Source organism: Molothrus aeneus, chromosome 3 (assembly GCF_037042795.1).
Source record: "Molothrus aeneus isolate 106 chromosome 3, BPBGC_Maene_1.0, whole genome shotgun sequence".
Taxonomy (NCBI): Eukaryota; Metazoa; Chordata; class Aves; order Passeriformes; family Icteridae; genus Molothrus; species Molothrus aeneus.
This window is the reverse complement of record NC_089648.1, coordinates 16,982,434-17,007,156: the sequence shown is the minus strand read 5'-3', so window position 1 is coordinate 17,007,156 and position 24,723 is coordinate 16,982,434. Positions and strand designations below refer to the sequence as shown.

The 24,723-nt window shown below is 45.0% G+C and overlaps 3 protein-coding genes across 6 annotated transcripts in view; 2 read left to right on the top strand and 1 right to left on the bottom strand.

Moving 5' to 3' along the window:
* SHLD1 (shieldin complex subunit 1) overlaps nucleotides 1-413 on the top strand; it is a 42,414-nt gene extending 42,001 nt beyond the window's left edge. The window contains exon 7 of the transcript XR_010783328.1: nucleotides 398-413. The gene's annotated coding sequence lies outside the window, so the exon portion shown is untranslated. The remainder of the gene's footprint in view (nucleotides 1-397) is intronic.
* On the top strand, nucleotides 397-10,757 carry CHGB (chromogranin B). 2 transcript variants are annotated; one of them, XM_066546373.1, is made up of 5 exons: nucleotides 397-517; nucleotides 5,522-5,565; nucleotides 6,776-6,869; nucleotides 7,659-9,337; nucleotides 10,390-10,757. In XM_066546373.1, exons 1-5 carry the CDS (start codon nucleotides 412-414, stop codon nucleotides 10,471-10,473), a joined length of 2,007 nt encoding a protein of 668 aa, XP_066402470.1. In that variant the 5' UTR covers nucleotides 397-411; the 3' UTR covers nucleotides 10,474-10,757. The 2 variants fall into 2 exon arrangements, with proteins under 2 accessions (XP_066402470.1, XP_066402471.1); XM_066546374.1 differs by lacking the exon at nucleotides 397-517 and adding an exon at nucleotides 1,679-1,795.
* Nucleotides 10,758-11,426: 669 nt separating this feature from the next.
* On the bottom strand, nucleotides 11,427-24,621 carry TRMT6 (tRNA methyltransferase 6 non-catalytic subunit). 3 transcript variants are annotated; one of them, XM_066546375.1, is made up of 11 exons: nucleotides 24,505-24,621; nucleotides 22,991-23,118; nucleotides 22,481-22,590; nucleotides 20,124-20,215; nucleotides 19,953-20,036; nucleotides 18,672-18,796; nucleotides 17,084-17,448; nucleotides 16,773-16,858; nucleotides 13,684-13,786; nucleotides 13,515-13,601; nucleotides 11,427-12,646 (listed from the first exon to the last, which is right to left on the bottom strand). In XM_066546375.1, the coding sequence occupies exons 1-11, from the start codon at nucleotides 24,597-24,599 to the stop codon at nucleotides 12,473-12,475; spliced, it is 1,449 nt and encodes a 482-aa protein (XP_066402472.1). In that variant the 5' UTR covers nucleotides 24,600-24,621; the 3' UTR covers nucleotides 11,427-12,472. The 3 variants fall into 3 exon arrangements, with proteins under 3 accessions (XP_066402472.1, XP_066402473.1, XP_066402474.1); XM_066546376.1 differs by lacking the exons at nucleotides 22,481-22,590; nucleotides 24,505-24,621 and having other exon boundaries at nucleotides 22,991-23,103; XM_066546377.1 differs by lacking the exons at nucleotides 20,124-20,215; nucleotides 22,481-22,590; nucleotides 24,505-24,621 and having other exon boundaries at nucleotides 22,991-23,099.
* Nucleotides 24,622-24,723: the final 102 nt, after the last annotated feature.

Below are 24,723 nucleotides of genomic sequence, written 5' to 3'. Positions count from 1 at the left end.
ATCAAATCTGAAGGTGTGAAGGTGCTCCCATGCAGACCCTGATGTACCCTGATGGCAAAACATGCTATTTATATGCCTGCAGAAGCAGAGAACACATAAAAGGCAAATGTTACACTTAAAATTCTTTCTCATGAGCAGCTGAGGAGGTTGAGGACAGGCAGAATCCTCACACAGACGGGCGAGGATATGGGGGCCTTGGAGCCAGGGAAATTGATCAGTCTTTTGAAACAGGCTCTTGACTTCCCAAAGCAAAGACTGGAGATTCCCAAAGAAGCACCTGCCTGTGGAGTTGGGGCTGGCATAGGCAGTACAGAACAGCATGAGGAGGGAGATGGGAGATGTTGCAGGTGGTTTGTCTTCCATGGTGGCCTGGTGACTGGATTGTGTTTCTTTGCAGAAATGGCAAACTGAATGCAAGGTGAACAAGGTGTCTGGCTTGGCCTCCTGGTGTCTCCTCTAGGCTGTCTCCTGAAGCAGGCTTCAAAGGGAGCTGGAATTCCTCACCAGCTTCCTGCTGGTGAGTTGGATTGGAACACTGTGCTTGTGTCCTGTTTTCTGTCTTTAAAGGCTGTGTGGCTGTAGCAGCCTGCCATTGTTAATGGACAATAGAATGGCACAGGAATGATAACAGAGGGAACTGCCAGCTTGGTGTACAGATCCATTGTCCTCCAGGAACACTGGCAGTTAGAGGGCCATCTGCTTGGCTCTGAAGACAAAAAAGAAAGCTGTAAATACACTTAAAATTGGAGATGGCCCTCTGAGGGTTAATGAAAACCAAAAGGAGTTCTGGTCTTTGCCTGGCTCTGAAGGGAACCGGGTGGAACATTCAGACTTCCTCGTTTCAACTTGTCATTTAAGCTTTTTATTCCACTACGGACTAATTGGGATAGCAGGGGCTGTTAAAGGAAACAATGTAAAACTTGATCTCTGTATGCTTCCTCTGGCTCCCCAGAGCATCATCACAGTAAATAAGAGGTTTGCCTGTGGAGATGGATGCTGAGAGCAGTGATTTCCCTGGTAGAACTCTTGGGGAATACTGCATGCCATTCCCTCCCCAGGTGCCATAAGCACTGGGATTACTTCCCAGTCGGGGTCTGGGTGTACTGGATAGGGGGTGGGGGGGAAGCTGTAAGAGGAGGGAGCAATGAGGGGAGGAGAAGGGACAAAAACTTGCAGGAGGAAAAGGCTGCAGCAGCACCTGAAGAGGCTTTGATAGGAAAAGGGTGTGGAAGCGTGGCAGTGATTCTTTGTGGAAGCTGTTTGAGGGATGGGTTACCGCACCTCCTCCCTTCGGCATCCTCTGACGGTGGGAAAGACCTAAGGATGCTATCGCATCCTCCGAGCTGGAGAAAGAGGCAGGGAAGCCCCGCTTTCCCCCTTTGCTGAGGCACGGCGGGGCGGGGATGTACGGGGGTCTTGGAAGTGTTAGTCGGGGATCGGGCAGGGCGGCTGCGGTAGTTACCAGGGAAGTGAAAGCGAGCTCGGCTTGCCCAGCCTGTGAGAAAGTTGCCCTGCTCTGGAGAGGAGAGGAGAGGAGAGGAGAGGAGAGGAGAGGAGAGGAGAGGAGAGGAGAGGAGAGGAGAGGAGAGGAGAGGAGAGGAGAGGCGAGGCGGGGGCGGCACCGCTCGGGGGCTTGCAGTGACGCAGCTCCGGCGGAGCCCCCCGCCCGCTCCTCCGCCCCCGCTCCCCTTTTAAACCGCGCCGGAGCCGCCGAGCGCAGCCCAGCCCTGCCGTGCCGTGCCGAGCATGGGGCCGCCGGCGCTGCTCGCCCTCCTGGCGGCCGCCGCCCTGGCAGGTGAGCGGGGACGGGGCACATCCCGCCGGGAGAGCGCGGGGAACGGCGGAGGGAGGGATGGACGGACGGACGGGCTCGCTCCGGGGAGGCGGCGGTGGGTGTGGGATCCGCAGCCCGGGGTCGCCCCTCGGGAAGGGGCGGCGGGGATGGCGCTGGGAGAGAGCTCCCCGGCTGCTCCGCCTTTATTTTTATCCCGGTGCAGCGTCTTTGCAACAAAGACTTCTCGGTGCCGCTTCGTTCCAGCGGTGCTGCTGGGGTTGTGCCAGCCGGTGCTGGATGCCGGGAGGTGATGGCAAAGTAGCGGCTCTGCGGGTTTGACTCGCAGGGTTTTTAATTTTTTTGCACGCGGCATTAAATACTAAAACCCCACGGTGAAATGAACCTTAAACACAATAGAATGAGGTGGTGGCTTGGCTCTGTAGTGTTTTATGTATACTTACATCATTGGTTGAAAGAGTCCGTGTCATTCTGGGTTGAGTATTTTGGCTTTAGGTCTGTTAGAAGTCTCCACAATTCTGGGACTTGTACAGAGACTGTGAGGAAGTTGACTGCCTTCAAGTGCCTTTACTGAAATCAAAGAGAGAGGGTGGGATACGGAGGGGAAGAGACCCCAGCACAGAGAAGCTCACCACACTTATTCCATAGATTCTATGGGGGTTTATTACCAAATATTTTTCCTTGTTTATCAAAGGTTTATCCTGTTTATCAAAGTACCTGATCAAACAGATCAGGTACTTTACATCCTTTGTGGCCGTCGTGCTTTCAAATGTTGAACTGGTTAGACATTAACTTCAAGAACTTTCTAGTACTCCTGCAAATCAATATGCCTAAATTTCAATGATCCTGCCTAGGAAGACACTGTGACATTTTGGTGAGGAATGACACTGCACTGAGTCATCTGCACTGATGAAACAAAGCCATGTGGGGATTTCATTAGGGACCCACCTGAAGATCTGTTCTAATCTTGGAGCTGCAAGCAAAAACCTTGTGAATTTGTCCTGCATTTATCATTTCTCATGATATTCATCAACTCTCAGCACTTAAGCAAAATCAAATAATCTGATCACAACTGCCTGGGCAGACTTGGTTCAGGAGGGTAAAGCAGAGCCAGGGCTCAGCTCTGCTCCGTGGGGCTGTGGTTTGTTTCTTGCTGTGTGTTCAGGTGCAAGGTTTCCATGCTGCCACATGCTCTGGCTTTGCTCTGGAACCCTGCCGTGCTCCCTGTGCCTGCTGTGTTCCTGCAAGGCCATGGGTGGGTGTTCTGCTGCCTGAGCCTGCTGTCCCTGTCAGGGTGGTGGCCTCACCCCCCCTCCTGAGCACACCTGAGGAGGATGGCAGCCGTGTTGGCCAGCACCTTCAGGTGGCAGGTGGCCCCTAGGGAGCTCTTGCCAGCTGGCACTGGGGGCTGGCACTGCCAGCACTGGGTAAAGTGGGGCACTGCTGGCTCCCCACTGCCTTCCTGGCCCAGCCCTGGCAGAGCAGCTGCCTCAGAGTGTTATTTCAGGCTCTGGCATGGATTGGAGTCTCATCCTTTTTCTCCAGACAGGTTAATATGAGGTTTGTCCAATACCATTTGGTTCTCCTGACATTGTTATGATGCTCCCTCTTTGTTCATGCTGGCTTTCACTGTTAACCAAGCTCTTGGGAGCTTTTGAATGACAGCAAAGACAGTGGCTACAACCCAACTTTGTCTTCCTGTGCCACTGACAGCACTCAGGGGGTGGCCTGAAGGAGGAAAAGACGCCCAGGAATTTGTCTGCTCTGTGCTTTATCCCATCACCTGGGTGTCACTCACAGGAGATGTGCTGTGGCTGCATCACTCAAAAGACAGAATCAGATGTTTGCCCTGGAGCCTCTCAGTTTTTCACAGGGGCTGGAGGAGCAGAGGAGCCTCCCCAAGAAGAGCTCATGAAGGGATTCATAACTGTGCCTTCAAGTGAGTGGAGCCGGGGAGCAGCTCCTGCTGTAAGAGCAACATCCCCAGCACCTGTGGGATTGAGAGAATGTCTTTGTAAGAATAACACTTGTTTTGGTGGGAGGGGCTTTGTCTCCTGCCTGCAGCAGGCTGGCAATCATTTGCATACTGGGTTAGTAAAGCAGCTGGAGCTGCCTCAGGCAGCTCTGAACGCCAGAGATGGGGGAGAGGCTTGGCTCTGAGCAGCACCATCTCCCCTCACACACCACCTGCCACTCTGGGGGAGGCATGCAGTGCTATTTTAGGGGAATCCCTTCTGTGCTCTTCTTGTGTGGGTTCCCTTCTCTGATGGCACTTGTATAGGCAGGGAAGGGCTGGGGGCTGGAGAAGCACATCCCTGCATGTGTGTTTGGGGGAGAGCACAGAAATATCAGAGTTATTAGTGTATGATGCTCAGCTATTACACTCTGAGTCAGTGTGCCAGGGGATGTCTGCTTCCTCTGCCAGCACAGAGAATAAAAAGGTTGTGTTCTTTAAATAGTGTAGAGCTACGTGCTCCTGTCTTCCTTGGGACAGTGTTCATTCTCCTGATGCTGAGAGGTAAAACTGACCTCCTTTATCTCCATGATGTGCTGTGTGTTCATCTCTTTCAGGAGGTCTCTCACCGACCCAGCCAGAGAGAGGTCATGGTTGTATTTAGGACTCTCCTTTCCCATGTAAGGACTTCAGGGCTGCACCTCAAGCTGTGTGTGTGTGTGTGTGTGTGTGTGTGTGTGTGTGTGTGTGTGTGTGTGTGTGTGTGTGTGTGTGTGTGTGTGTGTGTGCGTGCGTGCTGTGATTCTGCACCGTGTAGGAGACCTGCACAGCCAGGATTCGACAGGCCCTGCTTCCACACACTGCTGTGGGGCTGGCACAGGGGCTTAACCTCACTCCTGGAAATCTCCAGGTGCATGGGAATTGACACAGTTCATTAGTAACACACAGCAGCCAAGCTCATTAACCAGCTGGAGACATTGCAGCAGTGATGGCAAAATCAGGCAGCACAGAGGTTTTATGGTCAGTAGCTTCTTTCCAAAAGCAAATTCCTTGGCCCAGGTACAGTAGAGCTGGTGTAAGGAGGTGTGAGTTATCCCACATGTCCTCAGGGCAGAGAGGGTGAGGGATGGGTTGTACTGCTTCCTTCTAGAGTAGTTTTCCACTGAGATTTGAGGGGGTTTTGCTTATTTCTTGGAATGATAATGGACCACTCAGTAAATGGAAATTTTCCTGTCTCTTCTGGTTCTCTCCATCCTTGCAGGAACCACCTCCAAGTGAGACAACATTTCTCCAGCAGGATTGGGACAGTAGCTGCTTTAAAGTCTTAAAGAATGGTCTGCTGTTGGCAAGGGGTGCACCTCGAGCTTCTCCAAGAAGCCAAAAGATTCTTGGGGTGCAAACAGGCCTTGATTGTTGGCTTTGATTTATTTTTTAACCATCAAACAGGTGCAGCTACATAAGGACCTGGTTTGAAGTAAAGTTCCATTTTGGAATTTGAACGTGGCTTTCTTTGGTGTTGCATTTTTTTGTGGGTGGGATTATTCTTGGTGTATAATATTTTAGTGCTACAAGTGTTACCATGCCTCTTCTCTCGTGCTATGCCTCAATTTTAGGTTGCTTTTCCATCCAAATAAGGAAAGATTTCATGTGGAACGTGCCTGGTTTAGCTGACTGCCAACCCAAAACCCAAGCTGCCTCATCAGACCAATTTGACTGAGGACTCCTGTCAGTGATGCTTGTGTTGATGAATCTCTAATAACTGGCTTTTCTTCCAGGTGCCAGCACAGTTCCAGTGGAAAAAGACCATACTGAAGAAATGGTGAGTAGCTGCTTGTCAAACCAACCCCAGAAAATACCAGTGATGTGTTCTCCATTTCTTTAAACTCTCAGGACAATGTTTCATTTTCTTTCCTAAGGGTAATTTTTTTACAAGCTGATGGCTGGTGTGGAACTCAGAGTGCCTTTAGCCAGGAGATGCCTGCCTGCACCTCAGTGTGTTTGGTGGAAATGGGAACTGGCTCTCGTGTCAGTGTGGTACTTGTGAAGCTCTGCATTGTACAGCTGCTTGAAAAGTAATCTGAAATATTGCATAGTACATGTTATTGTACTGACAGCTTTGGAGAAAGATGAAATAGTTACAGTTACCAGCTGTGTAACAGACTCAATGATGTGTAGTCCTTCCTCTCCTTCTGTGGAAAGAGATCTCACCCTGTGTGATTAAATAAATGCCATCAGCTGCTTCCAGAGCTGACACCAGACCCCCTGCACTGGTTGTTCCTGTGATCATTTAGATCAGCAAACACCTGGTAATAACCAGAAATAGTTAAAAGACAAATGGCTCTGTAAATGTTTCATCGTCTCCTCCTCAGCCTGAGGCTCTTGTACCCATAGCAAACAGGAGCATTTGTTCTCACCATCAACTTCAGCACCTGAAAATCATTTCATACACAAGAGATACTTTGGTAGTACTTAGAATTAGAGCACATTGTGTGACTTTGCTAAATCAATCCATTTTCTCTGCTTCCAGACAGCCCAGTTGAATGTTCTGTGCTAAAGACCAGGCAGGACTGAGGGCACACACAGGTGAAAATGTGTGGAGTGTGTCCCTGACAGAGGACATGGAGGTGTTTTAGTGTATTGGCAGTCCAAACTGCCTGTGCAGCATCCTCATATGGATGGATCCTACAGGATAATCCTCATCCTTTGAATGTGTGTTGTGTCTGTTTATTTTATAGGGTGTGTTTCCACATGTTGTTTGACTTTCCTTTGTACTGAGCAGGGTATTTACTATTTTAAAAGGTACAAAAGAAGCCCCTTAGCTCTGCAAACAAAAGGGGAGATAAAAAGACCTGTGTGTTCTCTTCCTGCTGGTATAGGAGTGAGGGGCAGAGCCCAAATGTACAGGATTACTCAAAACTCATTAATAACAGCCTGAACTCTCATCTCCAACAGGCTTTTCTACCAGCTGGGTCAGAAGTAAAGTTTCCATTTTTGCCATGAGGATTTCTCTCCTGTTTTGTCTCCTCCAGGTAACGCGGTGCATTGTGGAGGTTCTGTCCAATGCTCTCTCTAAGCCCAACGCACCCCCCATTAATCCTGAATGCAAAGAAATCCTGAAGAAGAGTAAGTACAACGTTATCTGAACTCAGGAAAGGAGTTTGGTGCATGGTTTCTTTCTGATGTTGGAGCTGGTGAACTGTTACTTGAGCCTGTGAGAAACTGGTGCCTCCAAATTTCAGTGCCAGAATTATGGCGTCCTTCTGTCTGTCTTGCTCAGAGAACAAACAGCTTGACCTGGGAATTCCCAGGGATGCTTGCCTGACACTTGTGGCTCCCTCCTTGAACCACCTGGAGAGTCTGAGAGGACTTGACAAACTCTTTAGGTAGCCTGAGAAGATGAAGCATAACTATTGCAAAGCATCAGATTTCTTTGATTCTTTTTTTTTCAGTCAATTTTTAAAAAACTTTTAAAATTTGCTAAAAAGAATCCCTGGTGGTTTTGGGTAGCTTGAATAGATAGTTGTCTTTTTATTGTGAATAAGCATCTGTGATGGGCCTGGTCTGGCATTCAAAGAACTGAACACAACTCCAGATCCCATTGATTTTTAATGAGAAAGAGAGCTAGCTTGACTCAGTACTAAAAATGTGATCACAAAAAAAGCCAGAGAAGGAAATTTATTCTGGAAATTCAAGAGGAACTTGTAAAATGCCTAATTAAGTGGGGTTAATTAGTTAGTTAATCCTTTTCCAGGCAAGCATACTAAATAGTGGCAAAGTAATGATTTTGAAAGCAGAATTAAGAAATCAGTTCTGTCCAAATTTCCTTGGTGCTTTGGGAAGCCAGTCATGTCTTTGAAATAACACTTCAGTGGAGGGTTGGATTACTCCATGATGCTGCCTTTGTTATTATAGGTGATAAAAATGACAGAGAGAGAAGTGAAAACGAACAGCCTGAAGTGAGGCATCCCAAGGACCCAGCAGAGACTGAAAAACATCCTCCTGGGACCGTGGAGAAAGAGCAAAGGCAGGCAGAAGAGGAGTCTAAAAAGTACATGGAAGGAGGTGATGAGGAGAAACTTGCTCATGAGGAAGGTAAAAGCGAGGAGGAGGAGGCTGGACACCACACACCTGCTCAGGATGAGACACTTCACGTGGAAGAAAAAAAGCACTACCAGGAAACTGGGAGAGAGGAGGAGAGGAATTACCACAGTGAAGAGGAAAGCAAAGAGGGGAAGTGTTGTGAGGATGAAGAGGCTGCTGTTGTCACCAAGAAGTCCCACTCTGAGGGCATGAGTGTGGATGAGTTCCGTGGTGGGAATGATCAGAGCCCCAGGGGCCGCTGGCACCTGGAGGAGGGAATGCAGAGCCCTTCCAAACAAATTCGGGAAGGTGAAGAGGGAGAGGAAGAAAGGAGTGAGAAATACCACCATGAATCTCAGGAACGTGCTTTCTCCCACCAGCAGCAGCGTGAAGCATCTGAGGAGAGTGAAGAAAGAGAGGAGGGAAAGGAGCCCTTCAAAGGCAAAGGTTATCATGGGAAGCACAGGGCGGGTGACTCCAGTGAAAAGAAGAGGGGCCATGGTGGTGGGAGGGGGGAACCAGCCGGGGGATCGCACCCAGGGGAGGCCAATCTCTGGGAGCAGTGGAAGCACCGACAGAAACATCAGGAAGAGTCTGAGGAGAAGGGTGGCTCTCCTGGGAGGCATGGGCCTGAGGGGCTGCAGGAGGAGGAGCCTGCAGAGCAGGGCAGTGAGGAGCTCAGCTGGCAGCAGAGCCAGGAGAGCAGGGAAGAGGAAAACAAGAGGCACCACCACAGTGAGGAGAGCAGTGAGAAGTGGCACGAGGAGAGAAGGCAGCACAGTGGATCCCACCATCCTGGGGGCAGGATGTACCTTGCTGATGGAAGCCAGGAGGAGCTGGCCAGGTACCTCAGCCAGGAGAGGCAGCGCCGTGTCGGAGGGAGAGCCCGGGTAGGGAACAGGCAACAGGAGGGGTCCCAGAAGGCCGGAGAGCACAAGGGCCAGGCCAGCAGGCACTACAGCACTGAGGACAGCCTGGAGGAGGAGGAGGAGGTGGAAAAGAAGCATCACAGCAGTGACCAGGTGGAAAATGAAGAGGAGGAGAGGTTTGCAGAGAGAGAAGAGTACAGAGGCCATCTCCCCGCAGAGAAAGAGAAGAGAACCGCAGCATCCTACAGGCCATTCTACCCACTGCTGTGGTGGAAAAGCCAGCACTTGGACAAGAGGGACAGTGCAGGGGAGCAGCTTCTGGAGGGCAGGGAGGAAGGCAGGCCTGCCCTGAGTGAGAAGAGCCTTTTCCCTGAGTACAATGACTACGAATGGTGGTCAGAAAAGCAACTCCAGAGCACTCTGAAGCACAGGCGCAGTGAGAAGAGGAATCCTGGCAAAGTGAACAGATACGATGTGGAAAGGCAGTACAACAAGATGGATCAACTTGCACAACTTCTGAACTACAGGAAGAAGTCAGTTGAACTCCCAGGGCTGTACAGCTCTGGAGAAGACCTGAAGAAGCATCACGTGGCTGGGAATGACAGAAGGAGCCTAAGCCAGAGGCCCCTGACAGAAGAGGAGGTAAGTGCACAGCAGTTTCTCTGAAAAGCTGGGGAAACGCACTTCCAAATCCATTCCCAAGGCAGCTGAGAAACTGCACAGAAAAACACAAAGATTAAGTCACAGTTAAGGTATGAGTAGATCTTCAGTGATTTAAAAATCTGCTTTCTTTGAACAGTGGAATTTTGAGTTTGCTGAACTACCCCAGGGCACAATTTGTGGGATAAAGACACAGCTCCTGTTTGCTGCAAGGCAGGAAGGGAAGGATTTTATTCCCCTTTGGGCCCTGCCTCTCCCTCGAAGCTCCACAGACTGAATAAACGTTGCAGCAGGGGCAGAGGGGAAACTGACAGGGGCTGTCGGGTTGTTTAAAATACCCAGCTGCAAAGTGAGTTGGGTATTTAGAAGGAAATCAGCTGCCCGTGGACTTCCCAGCTGGAATTGCAGAGCAGAAACTGCACTGCACCTGGAAGTCCAGCTCCTATGTGTAGTTCACGCGTAGTGAATCCTCTTCTTTTTGTTGGACTTGTTCTGCTCCAGCATCCAGGAAAACTGATCCTACAGCCATCAGTTAGGTCCCCTCAGCCAGATCCTCCTGGTGTGTTTCAGTGTCTGCATTGCTCGGAGCTGTGCTGGGAGCAGGGAGGCTGGACACTGATTTATACAGGTGTGAATTGGTGATAACAAGTCATCCCAGTAAAGGCTTGGTGCATAAAGCTTCTCCTGCTCTCTGTGCCTGAGGAGCTGTGCCCTCACTGCCCCCTGTGCTGGCTGTGCGACCCCCAGTGACAGCAGCTGCAGCTGTGACATGGCAGGAGGCCACCTATGGATGGTAATGGTGCTTTAAATCTACAAAGATGAGGCTGTAATTAGGGCCGGCTCTCACAATTAAAATTTTGATCCTTTCCCCAGCCCATGTTCAGTCCAAAGCAGGGAATTTCACCAATCTCCCAAGTCTTTGCTGCACTACTGTTGACACTCCTCTGCTCAGGGACTGGGAAGAAATGGCCTTTCCCTGGAACAGAACATTTCCCAGCGTTAACAATGATGTGTGAAACGCTCTGTTTTCACAGGAGAAGCAGCTGGAAAACCTGGCCACCATGGACCTGGAGCTGCAGAACATAGCAGAGAAGATCAACAGCCTCAGGAGAGGCTGAAGGTGTCCTGTGTTCTGTGGTAAAGTCACTGCCACTGGATTGTTGTTAACCCCAAACCCAGGAAATTCTATTCACTGTCCACTCTTGTGTAGTGATTTACACAGCTGAAAGTGTCTTTAATTTGCTGTTATGCTCCTGAGACCTGAATGGCATGAATTTTAGTAACATAACCTTTCATGTGGGCAGGTATTTTTAATATGCTTTTGGAGATAATTGTGTTAGTGTTCTTCAGGAATATATTTGTCTGAGTTTGCAATAATAAAAACCATTGATCTTGGACCAAACCTTCTCCTTGTTCATGTGGCTGCTGGGGTGATCTCAGAGTGAGCTGATCAGGTGTGTAGATAGTGCACAGAACAGTGGTGCTTCAACACTCTTTTAAAAGTTACAAGGAGCCCATTTGTGCATTTTGTTTGCCACTTTGCATGGGCATGAGGGAAGAAGCAATTTGAAATCTCAATAATTTCTTGTTTCCTTCCTCATTTTCACTGCATTTTACAAGGATTATGGTACACTTAAAAACTGGGATTCAGTGTTGAGACTGTGTCAGTGTCACTACTGGTGAAATGGAGCCAGTTTGGCCTTGACCCAAATTAACTCAACATTGTTTATTTCTCAAACTGATCTATTATGCAAATATGTTTTGCCCATTTTATTGTTTTTTATTGTCACGGTATCTAGGATAAGCAGCCATTTAGAATGAAGAGATGGTGAAATCTACATCCTCTCCTTTTATGGGTTGCTCACTTAAGGAGAAGAAAAGAGCGAAGAGAAACTTCCACAAAAGTAGAAAAACAACACTGGGAAGTTTACAAAAAGCAGAGGAAGATAAAACCTGAAGATGTAGTGTACCTGTTCTCCCAAGGGGAGCCCTAAACTGCTTTTTTCCATGAAATACAACCCCTGTTTCCAGCTAAGGCTGCCCTAAAAGAGCATTACTCTCCTCAGTATACTGAATTTTACAGCTTTATTGAGTCTCAGAACTAGATCCCAAAGCTCCAGGTTCTGTCCAGACACTGATGAGGGAGTTCCAGAATAGAGGCCAAGCCCTCCTGGCCCTACAAGCTCCCACTGGGGTGTAAGGGGGTGCAGCCAGCAGAGTATTGTCCTCCTAAAGCCTATGCTGGACCTCTTTATTTCCAAAAAGAGGGAAAAGTAAGAAAAAAGATAAATCTCTTTAGGGAAAAACACCCTGTAGTTTAATTGAAATGGCAAATGCAAAGTTAAAAAAATTAATAAAAAAAAAGCCCAACATCTGAAAGATCTAACAGTAGAATAAATAAATATACATACAGCAGTTTCCAAAATAGTCATATCTTAAAAAGATACAGCAACTCTCAGAAAATGTCTTGGAAAGTGACGGACAATATTAATAGTGACATTATTTAAATATTTAGTATTTTAATTTAAGAACATGCACTTTCTCCTCTGTATTAATTTCAGAAAAATGTGGAGTCATGCTGTGAGCATGGGGTCATCTCTACCATTAGATTTCTCTTTTTATTGTTCCTTTGGACAAAAAAAAGTGTATTATTTTTGCTGTTCATTCTACTTTCTTAAATCACAGAACAGAGCTGAGTTCTGTGTCCCACGTGGGAGCAGATCACCACGCGGAATCCTGAGGGAATCCTTTGCTGCCTTTCTGGGAGAATGGAAAGCTAAGCTGGATGTGTTGATTCCAACTCAGCCTTCTAAAAAACTACCTCGTATTCAGATTTGGTAACAAACAGAACGTCTGCACTGAGGCTTTGTCTGCTCTTGATCTTCTCTCCCTCTTGAAGTTCCTATGAGTTCAGTGGGATGTTTGCTCCCAAGGGTTTTCCTTGACATTCAGATGATGTGAACTGCTAAGGAGCAGGTGAGTCCTCCCTCTCCTGCAGTTCTGCTGCTTTCTCTGACAGATGCATGACAGGCACAGCCCTGTGCTGCCAACAGCACAGGAAGGACTTGTTATTTCACCAAACTCCTGAGATCTAAGCCATGAGTCATTCTCCAAATGTTAACAAGGAAGGTCTTGAAGTTTGCATCTTTTAGATGATGGCTCTTCCATCTCTAGTGCTTCTGAGTTACTGGAATCAGACTTGCCCTTCTCCAAGACTACAGTGATGCCAGACAGGAGGTACCCTCCACCTCCACTCATGGTCAGCTTGGGATGGCTGCGATCTGGCAAAACCTTTAAAACAAACAACAACAACAAAACACACCCAGAACACACCCCACAACCAGCACCTGTAAAAATCCACTCTCTGTGTGTACATCATGTTGAGTAATTTCAGCTTACAGGATAGGATGTAATTTTTTTCCCAGCCACAACAACAAACAGCCATTTGGGAAGTGTATTTATCTTTAAAGTAGTTGCAGAGGAGAATGCAGTTATAGAAATCCATAATAATACAGCTGCTGCCTCACTGGTTACTTCTTCATGGCATTGCCAGCAAAAAAGATATATATAAAATAAATATCTATATAAATAAATCTAAATATATATTATAAAGCCAAGGTTTGAGACCCATGAAATGCCACGATGTGCTCAGAAGTGAGGTACTCTGCAAGAAAGCACAGATGCTGCACAAACTAGCCTGAAGGGATTCTGTGATTTCCAGTTCTGTCCCTGTCACCTTTCTGCAGCCACATCACACCTCTGTGTAAGGACTGTGCCTCCTCCTTGCCCTGACTGCCACTGCAGGTCCCAGAGGTTTTACCTGTGTCCAGGACACTGCAGTGCTGTTCTCACTGTTGCACCTGCACACAGGACCCCCAGCCAGGCCCACCTTGTGTGGACATCTAGGAATTATTAACCCTGTCACTCTGCTACAAATATTTCAGCAAATGTTTAATAAAATGCAAGCAAGTAAAGTCTTTCCGTTGGAACTGGTGACAGTGAAGCATTAAAGCTCTTCAGAACACCCAGTACTCCAGGGCAGAGCAAATGCCTGAGCTTAGACATTGTTTCAGTCAGTCCAACCTCCCCCCTATTTTCAGGAAATGTTTTGCTCCCCAGAATTCCCATGGTTTTGGCAGCCCCCTGCTGCCATCCTTACCTGGTAGTTCCTTAGCCAGGTTTCAGACAGTTTCAGGTTGATGACTCCACCTCTTTCTCTCAGCTTGGTGTAACATTCCAATAATGGCTTAGAAAAACCAAAGAGGAGGTTACACAGCAGAATGGCACCAAGCTTGAACTGTAACAGCTGAAGTAACATCCTGATTTACCTCTTTATATTGGCAGTAGACAACAAAAGGCCTCGAAGGAGCAACGAATTCCAATAAAGAAAGTAACAAGGGTGTGGGATGAAACTTGCTGGCTACAATTAAGCTGCAAAAAAAGTTTCATGCACATTAGTTTTCTGCTTCTGAAACCTGCTCACCTAGTGGAATTTCCTCCTACTTAGCACAGCAATCAATTACAGCTTAGAAGTGTCTCATCAGCATGTTTTCATTGCTCTGACAAGTCCCCAAATGTAAAAACAAATCATTACTTCCTACTGTAATTAAAAGGCTGAAGCATTGCTCCCCAAAGTGCAGAATATTAAAAGCATTGCAGGAGCACTCACTTCAGCTGTGTCGAGCTCCACAATAATTCTTACAGTCTAAGAAATTTCATGTTGCTTGCTCTGCTCCAAGACCATTTTGCAAATACAATTTAAGTTTTGTGACTGCCAAATGTTGCTTAGAATGTAACCTCAGTCATGACTCTTTAGACTGAGTAATCTTCATTAAAAAGAATATTTAGAGAGAACAAATCCTTAAAAGGCATGACTAAAAACCTTTTAAAAAGAAACTATGTCCTTGACAACCTAAAGCCTTCTTGTTCTCTATCCTCATTTTAACATCACACAATAACTTAGATCTACAGATGGTTGAGATCCTCTGCCACTATCTCCAGTTTTAATCCAAAAAAGACACTGCTGAACTACACTGCAAGAAATGGTTGATAATTAGTTAATTAGCTATTAAGTTGTGCTTGTGCAGAAAGAAGGGGCCAATTAAATTCCTTCACAGTGTACAGAGGCTACTGAGATGCCCCATCAATTAATATTTGTTCTCCAGGGGAATGTGCAGCACTGGAGTTAAACTTGCCTGGCAAAAGGGAGATAAAAATTCATGTTCAATTTTGTAGATATAGCAGAGATAAGGAGGTGAGATAATTCTTTTTCAATTGTTCCCACTTTGGTTATTTGCCAGCCATGGCCTTGCAGACCATTTATTTCTAACGCAAACCTCAAAGGAATTGTGCTCCATCATGACCCAAGTAGGCCATAAAGGAAAGCCTCATCCTGTGCCTTGGAATGCTGCACTGGCACTGCCAGGGGCTCTGCCAGACTCCAGGAAGGGAAGTGAGGGCTGGGAGACGGGGAAAAGCAAATCCTGCTCTTTCATATGGCAGCACAGATTGCTGCCAGCAGGGAGCCTGGCCAGGCACAAGGGATGCAGTGGGTGAGGGGGGAACAGGAAGGGGCAGAGGGAGGGACATGGTCTAACTCCAAACATTTGGTGTGCCTATGAACAAATTTCTGCTTCCATAGTGTCAGGAAAATGGAATAGTCTATCTCTAGAGTCTTCTTTAAAAGAATACCAAACACCCAATGAACATCTTCCTTTTTCCCCTCAGTGGCCTAACATCAGACCTCAACTCTCACCAAAGGAATTGAACCAACAGATCCCGGACAAACAATGTTTTACCACACCACAGCACAGAAGGTAGAAATTTATCTGGAAGGGTATTTTCTACATTCACTAATAAATACTGTTAAACTCAGGTACCCAAAGTTGGTACCCACCTTTGCCTCATGAACAGCTTTTCTTTACTCTGCCAGTAAGTGCCAGTCTTTTCCCCACCTCCAGTGTTAAGCACCTTTTCCCCTATCCTTTTCCTGCTTCTCTCCTGCAAAAAGTCCCCGAACCCTTATTTTCCCTGTCTGTTCCTAGTCCTTAAGTTGAAGCATTTCCTTATTCCATGCCAAGTTTTCTGTGGTTCCTGATCTCAAGGAGCAGTGCCTATAAAAGGCAGATGACTGAAGAAAGGGGATCAGCCCTCGGGGACAGTGCTCTCAGGCACCATAAATTCTGTTTACCCCCATCCTGCTGGAGCCTTCCTAAAGCCAGGAATCACTCATCCCTTCAGGAATGTCATTTGTTACAGCTTTCTAGCATTACAGAGGACAAAAGGAGGATAAGAGGATAAAAGTGATTGAAAACAAATAAAGAGACAAATACTAAACAGGCCTCCTTGAACTGAATCAACAACTGAATGTGCTATTTTACAGGGAAGGAAATGACAAGTGAAGTCAAACATTAATTTTGCCTTTGCCAGATCATGCACAGACATTAATTACAGAGATGGTGCAGCAAACAGCAGTGACACTGCCACTATTCAGGCAGCTCCATGGTCACAGGCACTGCCAGACAGACGTGCAGAGCTTTTTACAAACCTCCTTCAGCTCTTCAGAGAACACAGAATTACCTGGTTCTGCATGTTTTTAAATTCTACCACTTAAATGTGCTACATGAGGTATATGAATGAACATGAGTTAAAATATTTCATAGTAGTAAAACCCAAAAATTATACACAAGCATTTGAAAATAACCAGTAAATGTGCAGTAAAATTTATTCAAGCAGAACAGCTTCATTTCCAGTGAACCAATATTCTTTGGAAGAAAACAAATTAATATGTTATTAAATTAACTGAATTAATGTTACCTGGTTAACTTGAATCACTCCAGCATTTGCTAAGAGCACAGTGAAAAAGTCACACCCACCAAATGCTCTTACACTATTCTGGAGCTCAATTTCTAGGAATACTTTGATTGTGTTTGTTTTAAATTTATGATATAAAATCTTTGTGCTAAATTGTTCCTCAGGAGTAACTGATCCTGGGTAAAACAGGTAAAATAAAGTTTTGGTTTTTTTTTTTTTCCTTTGTAAAAAGGAAATTAGTTTCTAAAAACATCTAACAAAAAAAAACCCAGAACAACAAATTTAGTTTCACTTCAATGAAATTAAAACCTCAGGTTCTACTTTGCTAATTAGAATCCTGTTATTTTATGGGAGCCATTTTGAATGAGATTCTACCTGGGTTCTCGTTTTCTTTGGATAGATTTTTTTCATTTTTAATATTTGCTCATATTTAGATGACTTTTAGATCATTTCAAGCCATTTAAATGAAAGAAAAAAATCTCCACCAGTGCCTTTTGTGCCCCCAGTTCTCTGCTCCATCCCATGGCCCCCATGGTCTGGGATGTTTCAGAGCACTAAATTGGGAACACCATTCCCAAACTGTGACAGCTCTAAGCAGACTCACCCATCAGCATTCTTCTCTCTCAGCAAAGCTGCAGCTTCTTTCAGCTTTTTCCTTCTCTCCCACTGTTTTATTTGCTTTTCCCGAACCTTTGAACAACAAAACAAACAGTTGGCACTTTAACTGGTAATTATTTATCAAATAATTATTACCTGCATTTTCAGTTTTTGAATTTTAATGTAAGACAAAAGACAACTTCCAGAGCTCCACCTAAACACCTGACTAAGCTGCATTTCAGCAGGCCTGAATCAGACAGCAGAATTTTATGTCCACAGATGTTGTGAAACCTGAACAGCCACAGTAAATATTCTTACATTTTCTTTATTTTCTTTTTCTTTGTTCTCTTTAAACTCTGCATCTTCAGCACTAATGTCCACTGTGTCTTGCTCCTCTGTTGGACTGATCTCCATAGGTGCTTCAGTAGCAGGTTCCTCCTCTGTTTCCTGCAGGGAACTCTGTTTCTCCTCACTCAATCCATTGCTTTCCTCTTCCACCAGTGCATTCTCCTCAGGGTCTGCAGGCAGAGTCTCTATACTGAATGTCCCAGACAGGAGACTCTGCACTTTGCTGAGAGGAAATTCATGAAGATTGTCAAAAAAAGGTTTGGGAAATCCAAAACAACTGGTGGCAGCTCTAACAGGTCCCCCTCCTGGGTACATCTGAATGATGGATCCATAGCCTGTGGGAGGGAAAGAATCAAAACACATTGGAAAGCTAGAATTCTTAAAAATCTAGAATTATTTCTGAAATGCTTAAATGAAGGGTCCATTTTAAAAAAAGGAAGTAAACTGCTTCTCTTAATCAAACCATCAAATTTAACAAGCTGTGGAAATATGCCTCAAACCTTTATTGTAAGGACAACAGTTACTGAAACACAGAAGAAGGTAACTCATGGAATATTTGTGTATTAAACATGTACTTAGGATTAGCTCAGAAGCTAACATTATCTTCTTTCTTCTAATATATGAGCTGTTAGCTCATATAAGCAGTGACAAATTGCTAGAAAAAGCTAATTTAATAAATAATTAAAAGGCAAAATTGTAAAGTTTGTTACTTATTTATGGAGTTGCTTGGATAAAACCCAAAAGTTAAATTAAAGAGCCTTATTTGGCAAAGAATTTCTTCAATATCCAGGCCCTAAAGGAAGAGCTGTGAGATGTTAAACACACTTAATAGCTAACTGAAATTGTATCTTATTTACTTCAGGAAGTAGCCCTATGGCCAAAAAGCAACCTGCAGTAGCACTGTCTGTGTGCTTCCCAGACAGCAGACAGCACATCTGTGTGCACATCACATCACCTCCTGCCTTTCCAGGCTTCTGGAATATAATTGTCACCTCTACCTGGTGTCTTAGAATAATGAAACTGATAACTGAGTTCCACAGAAAAATCAGGAGCCAAAGGTCTCCTAGAATAAGCTGAAGGAAGTGACACATACTTTCAAAACACACACTAAATCTGGTGCAGGGAACAAGAGAAACTGCAACATTTCCAGTGCTGTCAGAATTCCAGTGGCACTATTCCTGTTTTCTGCTATTCCCTTTCCTGGACTTCCAGGTGTCTGGGAAGGATCTCCATACAAGCTCTTCACAGCTTTTTCTGATCCCAATGTCATAATGCTAAGAGAGGAAGTAAACCAGATCTACATACAAGGCTATAAATTTAATAAAATTAATCATATAAACAATTATACCAAATCTAATTCTCATTTTTTATGTTTTTTTTAAGTACTGAAAAAAATATTGAACTGATGTAAAAACTTTCCCCAGTGGAAAAACAAGTTTTTCCTTGAATCTTGGAGGTGGTAAGAGCAGATTTCCAAAGCTGAGGAAGCATTTTGGAGTGCTGCTCTCTGCTGCAGTGTCCCACAGGTGTGTATTTCCACCCCCCTGGGGTAGCTCACCCCCCATTCTCTCCATCACAGCCCCCAGCACCAGGCCTGCACACGTTTCCATGACAATCATCTTGTTGCCAGCGTGGATGTTTCCCAAAGTCAGCATCTGAGCCAGGGTGTCGTATCTCAGGTGGCTGGAAGACAAGAGGCATTGAACAAACATCAATTTGCTTACAGACACTGCCTACTGGCCCAAGAACCTGCCAAAACCAGTTGGATTGCAGGTAGATTTGGGAAAAGCATCAGTGACCTTCAGAGTCACCACACAGAAAATTATAATTACACATCTGAAAATGAAGAACTAGAGCTGGAGCCAACAAGAAATCAGCCAGGAAAAGCAAAAGCAGGATATGCAGGAGGTGCCCATAGCAAAGTGGACATCTTGTGCTGTGCCAGTCAGAGAAAGTAGTTTTTCAACCTTTTGTTTGATTTTTTTCTCTGGTATGTCAGCTTTGTAAAGAACAAGTGGTATGGATGCATTTCCTGATCGAGTAATGAATCCCTTGTGGTTTTCACCTGTTTTGCAGGAGCCAGCATCACCTGTAACCCAGGATCAAAACCCAGCACATGCACTGAAGAGACTCAGAGAAAGCTACAGAAATTACAACTAATCTTCAATAGTAAAAAGCAGCCAAGGGCAGAGATGTTGGAAGGAGAAGGAAGAAGGTTTGAGAAGACTTAAATAACAAGTAGTTGAAGATTTTAAATCCCAGCATCTTAGATGTACTCTTCCTTCATTAAAAAATGTATCAGTCCACTGTTACTGTCTGTAACGATGTATCTCTTAGGTGAGGTGGGTGAAAATCAAACAGAGCCAGATCCCTGGCATCATGGCCCCGTCTGACTCCAACCCCAATGTTACCCACAGGCTGTTAAACTCTGGAGATTTGAGGATTCTGAATCCCTGACAGGTCAAAGACCACAATTCTTGCCTCTGGTAAGTGGCTGGTTATCTTGTTACTGAGCCAGACCCAAAGCAGGTAAGAGGTACCTTAGAAAATCAAAGAGCTTCTGTGTGTGTGGGCAATTAGCAAGGTGCTGTTAACAGGGAAATGGTGAATTCTGGTGCTGCATGCAGAAGAGCTCTCCTGTTTGCTGCCATATTAATTAATTGTCAGTGTCACATTATCTTTCATTAAACCATAATCCTCACGTTCAAGGGAAAGAAAAGAAAGGTGAGTATTGTAAACTTTGGTATAGTGCAGGTATTTAAAAAGTATCAGGTATTTAAAAAGTATTCAAGTATCTTGCTGTTGTCATTTGAAAAAAAGAAACCAAATGAAAACTCACTTAATTTTTCCAGGTTCCCTTGCATAATACATAGTTGAAAGGATGCGAGTGGATGGTTTCACAATTGTAATAACTGCCTCATATCTGTAAAAAAACATAGTCATGGTCTTATTTTAATCTCAACAATTTAGGGAATTACCAAGTATTTTTCACATTTTAAAATTCACTTACTTTTTTTTCTTCTTCTTTATGTATTTATCTTGAGCAAATTCTGTTTTGTCTCTGAATGTTGTACTGTTCTCTATTAACTGTTGAACTATTTCCTTGGAAGAGACAATTCATTTTTGTTACAGCTAGCATTTATTTCTCATTCATTTCATAGACAGTATTTTTTTAAACAAGCAGTGAAAATATTTTCTTCCAGTAGAGGCATGTATACCATGAACTTCTCCTGACACTAATGCAAAGTCACTCTCTGTTAACCAACAGGACCAGTGAGGCATTACACTGACTATGTGTAGGAATTTCATCACATAGTTTTGCATAAAAATCATAGAAATGAAAATGTTTATCCTGGAATATTGTCAGTAACATTTCATTTAATCCAACTCCCTCTTTGGGTCTCTGATTCCAGCATCTCTGAGGGTACCTTTTTTCCCTGTTCCATGTAGTTCCTCCCCTCTGCTCTGGTTAATCACCAGACATCTCCCTCACTCCAATAATTTTTTCAGTCTCACAAATTTTGCCACCCTACTGTACCAACTCCCTGCACAATGTCCAAGTCCTTAGCATTTATTACTTCCTGCAATACTCCTCCTGATTTTTTTCCTTTTCTAGCTCCCAGGTCTTCCCAGAATTTCAGTTTTAGTTTCTTGGTCTCCCTGTTCTAATCTCCCCCCTTTGCCAACCCAACTCTTTCTCATGCTTTCAGATTCCAGCTGGGAGGGATCATTAGGACCTCCAGTAAAACCAAACCAATCCAACAGGACCCTCCTTGCCTGGGGTTTATCTCCATGCCAGCAACACAAGAACAAAAATGCTGCTATTTTAGGTTCTGTGATCCAAGTAGTTTAACTGCTAAAAATTATGGCTTCTATTAAACATGGAGGGGACAAATGAAAAAAATGGAGTATTTTAAATTTGGACACCACAGCTCCCCTTGTGCTTCAAAAACCTGCTCAAATAACAGAGTGGTGCAAGTATTCCTCACTTCCTATTGTGCTTTTCAGGCCATTATTCCTTCAAACGCTTAACATATGTGATTAATGATTTGAAACAGGATCTCTTTCTTTTTTGCTTTATGCTAGGAAAAAAATAAATTCAGTGCCTGGGTTGTTTTGTAGGGGTTTTTTTTTGGTTTTTTTGTTTTGGTTTGGTTTTTTTTGTTTGTTTGTTTGGTTTTTTGTTGTTGTTTTTTGTTGTTGTTGTTGTTTTTGGTTTTTTTTTTTGTTGCAGTAAAATTTACAGTGAGGAAACAGGGAAGTGTCCTGCATCACCAAGACACGTCATTCACAAACAGGAATTCAGATTTTAACAGACACAAAGGGAGGAATAATATCTATTGCTGCTAATGTAGCTCAAAATTAATATTAGTTACAGTCCAGAAAGCAGAGTTAATAAAAGCACAGGAGATGCATGGCACAGGCTTGCTGAGGACACAGAGGAAAGGCATCAGGGGGATCTTCTGCCATGGACAGTGAAAACAAAAACCATCAAAGCTGTCAGCCTGATCAGCACATTCTTCTCCAAGAGATAACACAACCAGCAGCACAACCATGGAAACACAGGAACCATTCCAAACTCCTTGGACCCAGCAGGAAAAAGCAGAAAAACTGCTCCAGAGAGCAAGATGCAACCAGGAACTGAACTTGAGGTAAGCATGAGCAATTTCCTGATTTTCTTAGAAAGGGTAAACCAAAGAGCAGAGAGGATTGTGCCTGACAGCATCTGCACAACACAACTGGCTGCAATGTCTCAGTAACAATTTTAAATGGCTTAAAGATCCCTTACTTCATGAAAGGTGCAGGCTTAAATACCAACTCCTTTTCTAACAGAACAGAACTGATCTCTTGGGAACACTCTGAGTTTCCCAGGTACAGATAAAGCACCAGCATCATCCCTGTGTAGCAGGCACTGCCCGCAGGCACAATGCTGGTACATTTGTTACACAGTGTCATTTGATAAAACGTCATTGCTTGGCCATAATCTTTTCCTACACCTTTGACAGTTTAATTATTGCACAATTTTAATACCTCTGTAATACAGAAATAGTATTTCGAACCTTATCCACAAACAAAACTAAATGGTGATTATGTGAGCTGTACTTCATCTGTTATGACTTCTGATGCCACAAAAATTTATTCTTTACTCTCCTCTGACAAAGTTGCCAACCTTACATAAAGTTTTCTCTGAAAACAGCTTTAGCATTTTTGTAAAACCAAAAAAAAAAAAAAAAAAGAAAGACTTGACCAGTTGAACAAAGAAAAAGCACTGAAATCTATGCACAGATAAAAAGAATATCCTTTTTCAGAAACTAAAATATAACCATCAAGGTAGCACAGAAATGACACCAAAACCTTATTTTTTACCTGTCCTTTAATACCCTTGTCCTTCAAAGCCTTTATGTCATCATGAGTCAGTTTTTGAGACTTCCCATCGTCAACTATGTTACGATTATCTGTCCCTGCTTCCTTTGTTTCTAAAGGAAAAGGATACAGATTTGTAAAATCTACCTCCAAATAAGTGGGAGAAACACACGATTTTAGTGTCACAGAAAGCAGTTTTCTCGTGGTTAAACACACATTTCTCATGGCCTTGCAAAGTACAGCCTAAGCAAGGAAATGTAATATGTGAGGTAAAACTGAATGTAAATAAAATCACCCAGACTGAGGTTCAAATTTTCTCCCACATTAAAAAGATTATTTGTTACAGGACTAGTGAAACCACTGATCAAGACAAAACCATGCACTTCTATAACAGAAAGAATATAAGCAGCATGTAGCTAACAAATGATTAATAGAAAGCTTTCCCAATTTCTTTGGTATCATCAAAGAAACAAATTAATTTGAAATTGTTTTTCTGTCAATCCTCTGGGATACCTGTGGTTGTCTCTTCCACCTCTTGCTTTGGCTGGAGGTTTCCACCACTGGTTACTTCAAAGGTAGTTCCATAGATATGTCCGATGGCATTATCCAGGTAGAACCACTGCTTCTCAAAAATTATTTTTCTGAAATAACAGAACAGTGAGTAATACTTAAAGCATTATTTTTATTGTATCTGAAACCCTCTATACTTGAGCCTAAACTATAGCTTTTTATATAACATTTTCATCTATATCCCTGAAGAAAAGCAGGACAAGCACAAAGAGTGAAATTAACCACAAAACCCACGTTAAACTGGAACTAGTCAGGAAAAGAACAAAGAACTTAAATAGACCATATAGGAAGAACTTTTTTTTTCCCAGTTCAAAAGAATTTTCAAATGACAGATAAAATAAAGCTATGGCACCTGTCAGCATAATTTTTTAGAAAGTCAGAAATATATTAAATCCAAGCTGGGTCATGGAGAGTAGTAGCAAAAAGATGAGCATGGTCCTATATTTTGTAAATTTCCTCTGAAATAACATTTGCCAAAAGACTATGAAGAAAACAGACAGTAATCCTGGAAATGTTTCATTAAAACAAATTTAATTTACCATCCCTTTCATTTTAATTGCACCAAGGCAGGTGTGCATTTTATCTTCCTTCACTAAAAACAGGATCCACAAAGCCTTTAACTTTCAGGCTGACCAACAAATGCTGCCTTGCTATCCCGGGAAATACCAATCTTGGCAAATGGAACAGAGCTATGCCACACTCACATTCAAGTCAAAACTTGCCAATATGAGCCGTAATTACGCAAATTATACTCAGCACTAATACTGAACAACATCATTTTCAAACCAGTGCCGTTCAAGCACAGCACCTTTCAATCTCCATCCTACAGAATAACCTGGCCACGTTACCCAATACTGACTGACTGTCCTACAGAACTGCCAGGCGAGAGCCCAGGCTGTGCCCAGCGATTTCAGCACTCCCTGCCGGGCTGCAGGCGCTCTCCTGCTGTGCCAGCTGGCCCGGCAGAACGAAACGGGAGCGCTTTGCTGGCACCAGAGCAGCAGCAGCCCGAGCGGAGCGCCGGCATCCCCGGCACACCGATGAACACGCTCGGGGCAATTCCCGATCCTCATCAGCACCTCACGGACACCGCGGGCCCAGCGGGCACCCTGCTCAGCTCCGCTCCCACCGGCACCGCTCTGACACCGGCACCGCCAAACCTCCGGAATCTTCTCCAAAGTCCTATCAGCAATGCGGCCAGCAGATCTTCCGGGCTTAAGGGGTTTTTTCCCGCAGGGACCGAGACAAGATTAAAACCTTTCCCGCCGCCTGTCAGACGAGTCTCGTGGGGCCGCTATTCCTGCCTGGTGCGGCAGGACCGGGACAGCGATCGGCACCGGGACCCCGTTCCCTCTGGCGGGGCCCGCCACAGCCGCACCGAGGGTGGCGGGGGCGGAAGGCGGAAGGCGCAAAACGCGGCACCGAGCGGCACCGGGAGCCGCCGGCGCGGCGCTCACCTGCGGCGCAGCACCGACACCGCCTTGAAGACCTCGTCCCGCTTGAGCACGGCGCAGTCGCCCTCACGGATGCGCGCGCTCGGGCCGCCCTCCATGGCCGCCGCCGCCGCCGCTCGCGCCGGGCCCCCGCGCAGGCGCCGGACCCGCGCGGGCGAGGCCTCGGCTGGCGCGCCTGCGCAGTGCGGCAGCGCGGGAGGCGGGAGCCGGCAGCCGGCGCTG

Bases quoted from the DNA above. Each gene is read 5' to 3' on its own strand.
- CHGB (XM_066546373.1), top strand. From the start codon at position 412: ATGCAAGGTGAACAAGGTGTCTGGCTTGGCCTCCTGGTGTCTCCTCTA. The intron at 518-5,521 runs GTGAGTTGGATT...CTTTTCTTCCAG, and splicing joins TCCTCACCAGCTTCCTGCTG to GTGCCAGCACAGTTCCAGTG. The intron at 5,566-6,775 runs GTGAGTAGCTGC...TGTCTCCTCCAG, and splicing joins AAGACCATACTGAAGAAATG to GTAACGCGGTGCATTGTGGA.
- TRMT6 (XM_066546375.1), bottom strand. From the start codon at position 24,599: ATGGAGGGCGGCCCGAGCGCGCGCATCCGTGAGGGCGACTGCGCCGTG. The intron at 22,591-22,990 runs GTATCCCAGAGG...CTTTTCCTTTAG, and splicing joins GGTGGAAGAGACAACCACAG to AAACAAAGGAAGCAGGGACA. The intron at 20,037-20,123 runs GTAAGTGAATTT...GTTTTTTTACAG, and splicing joins ATAAAGAAGAAGAAAAAAAA to ATATGAGGCAGTTATTACAA.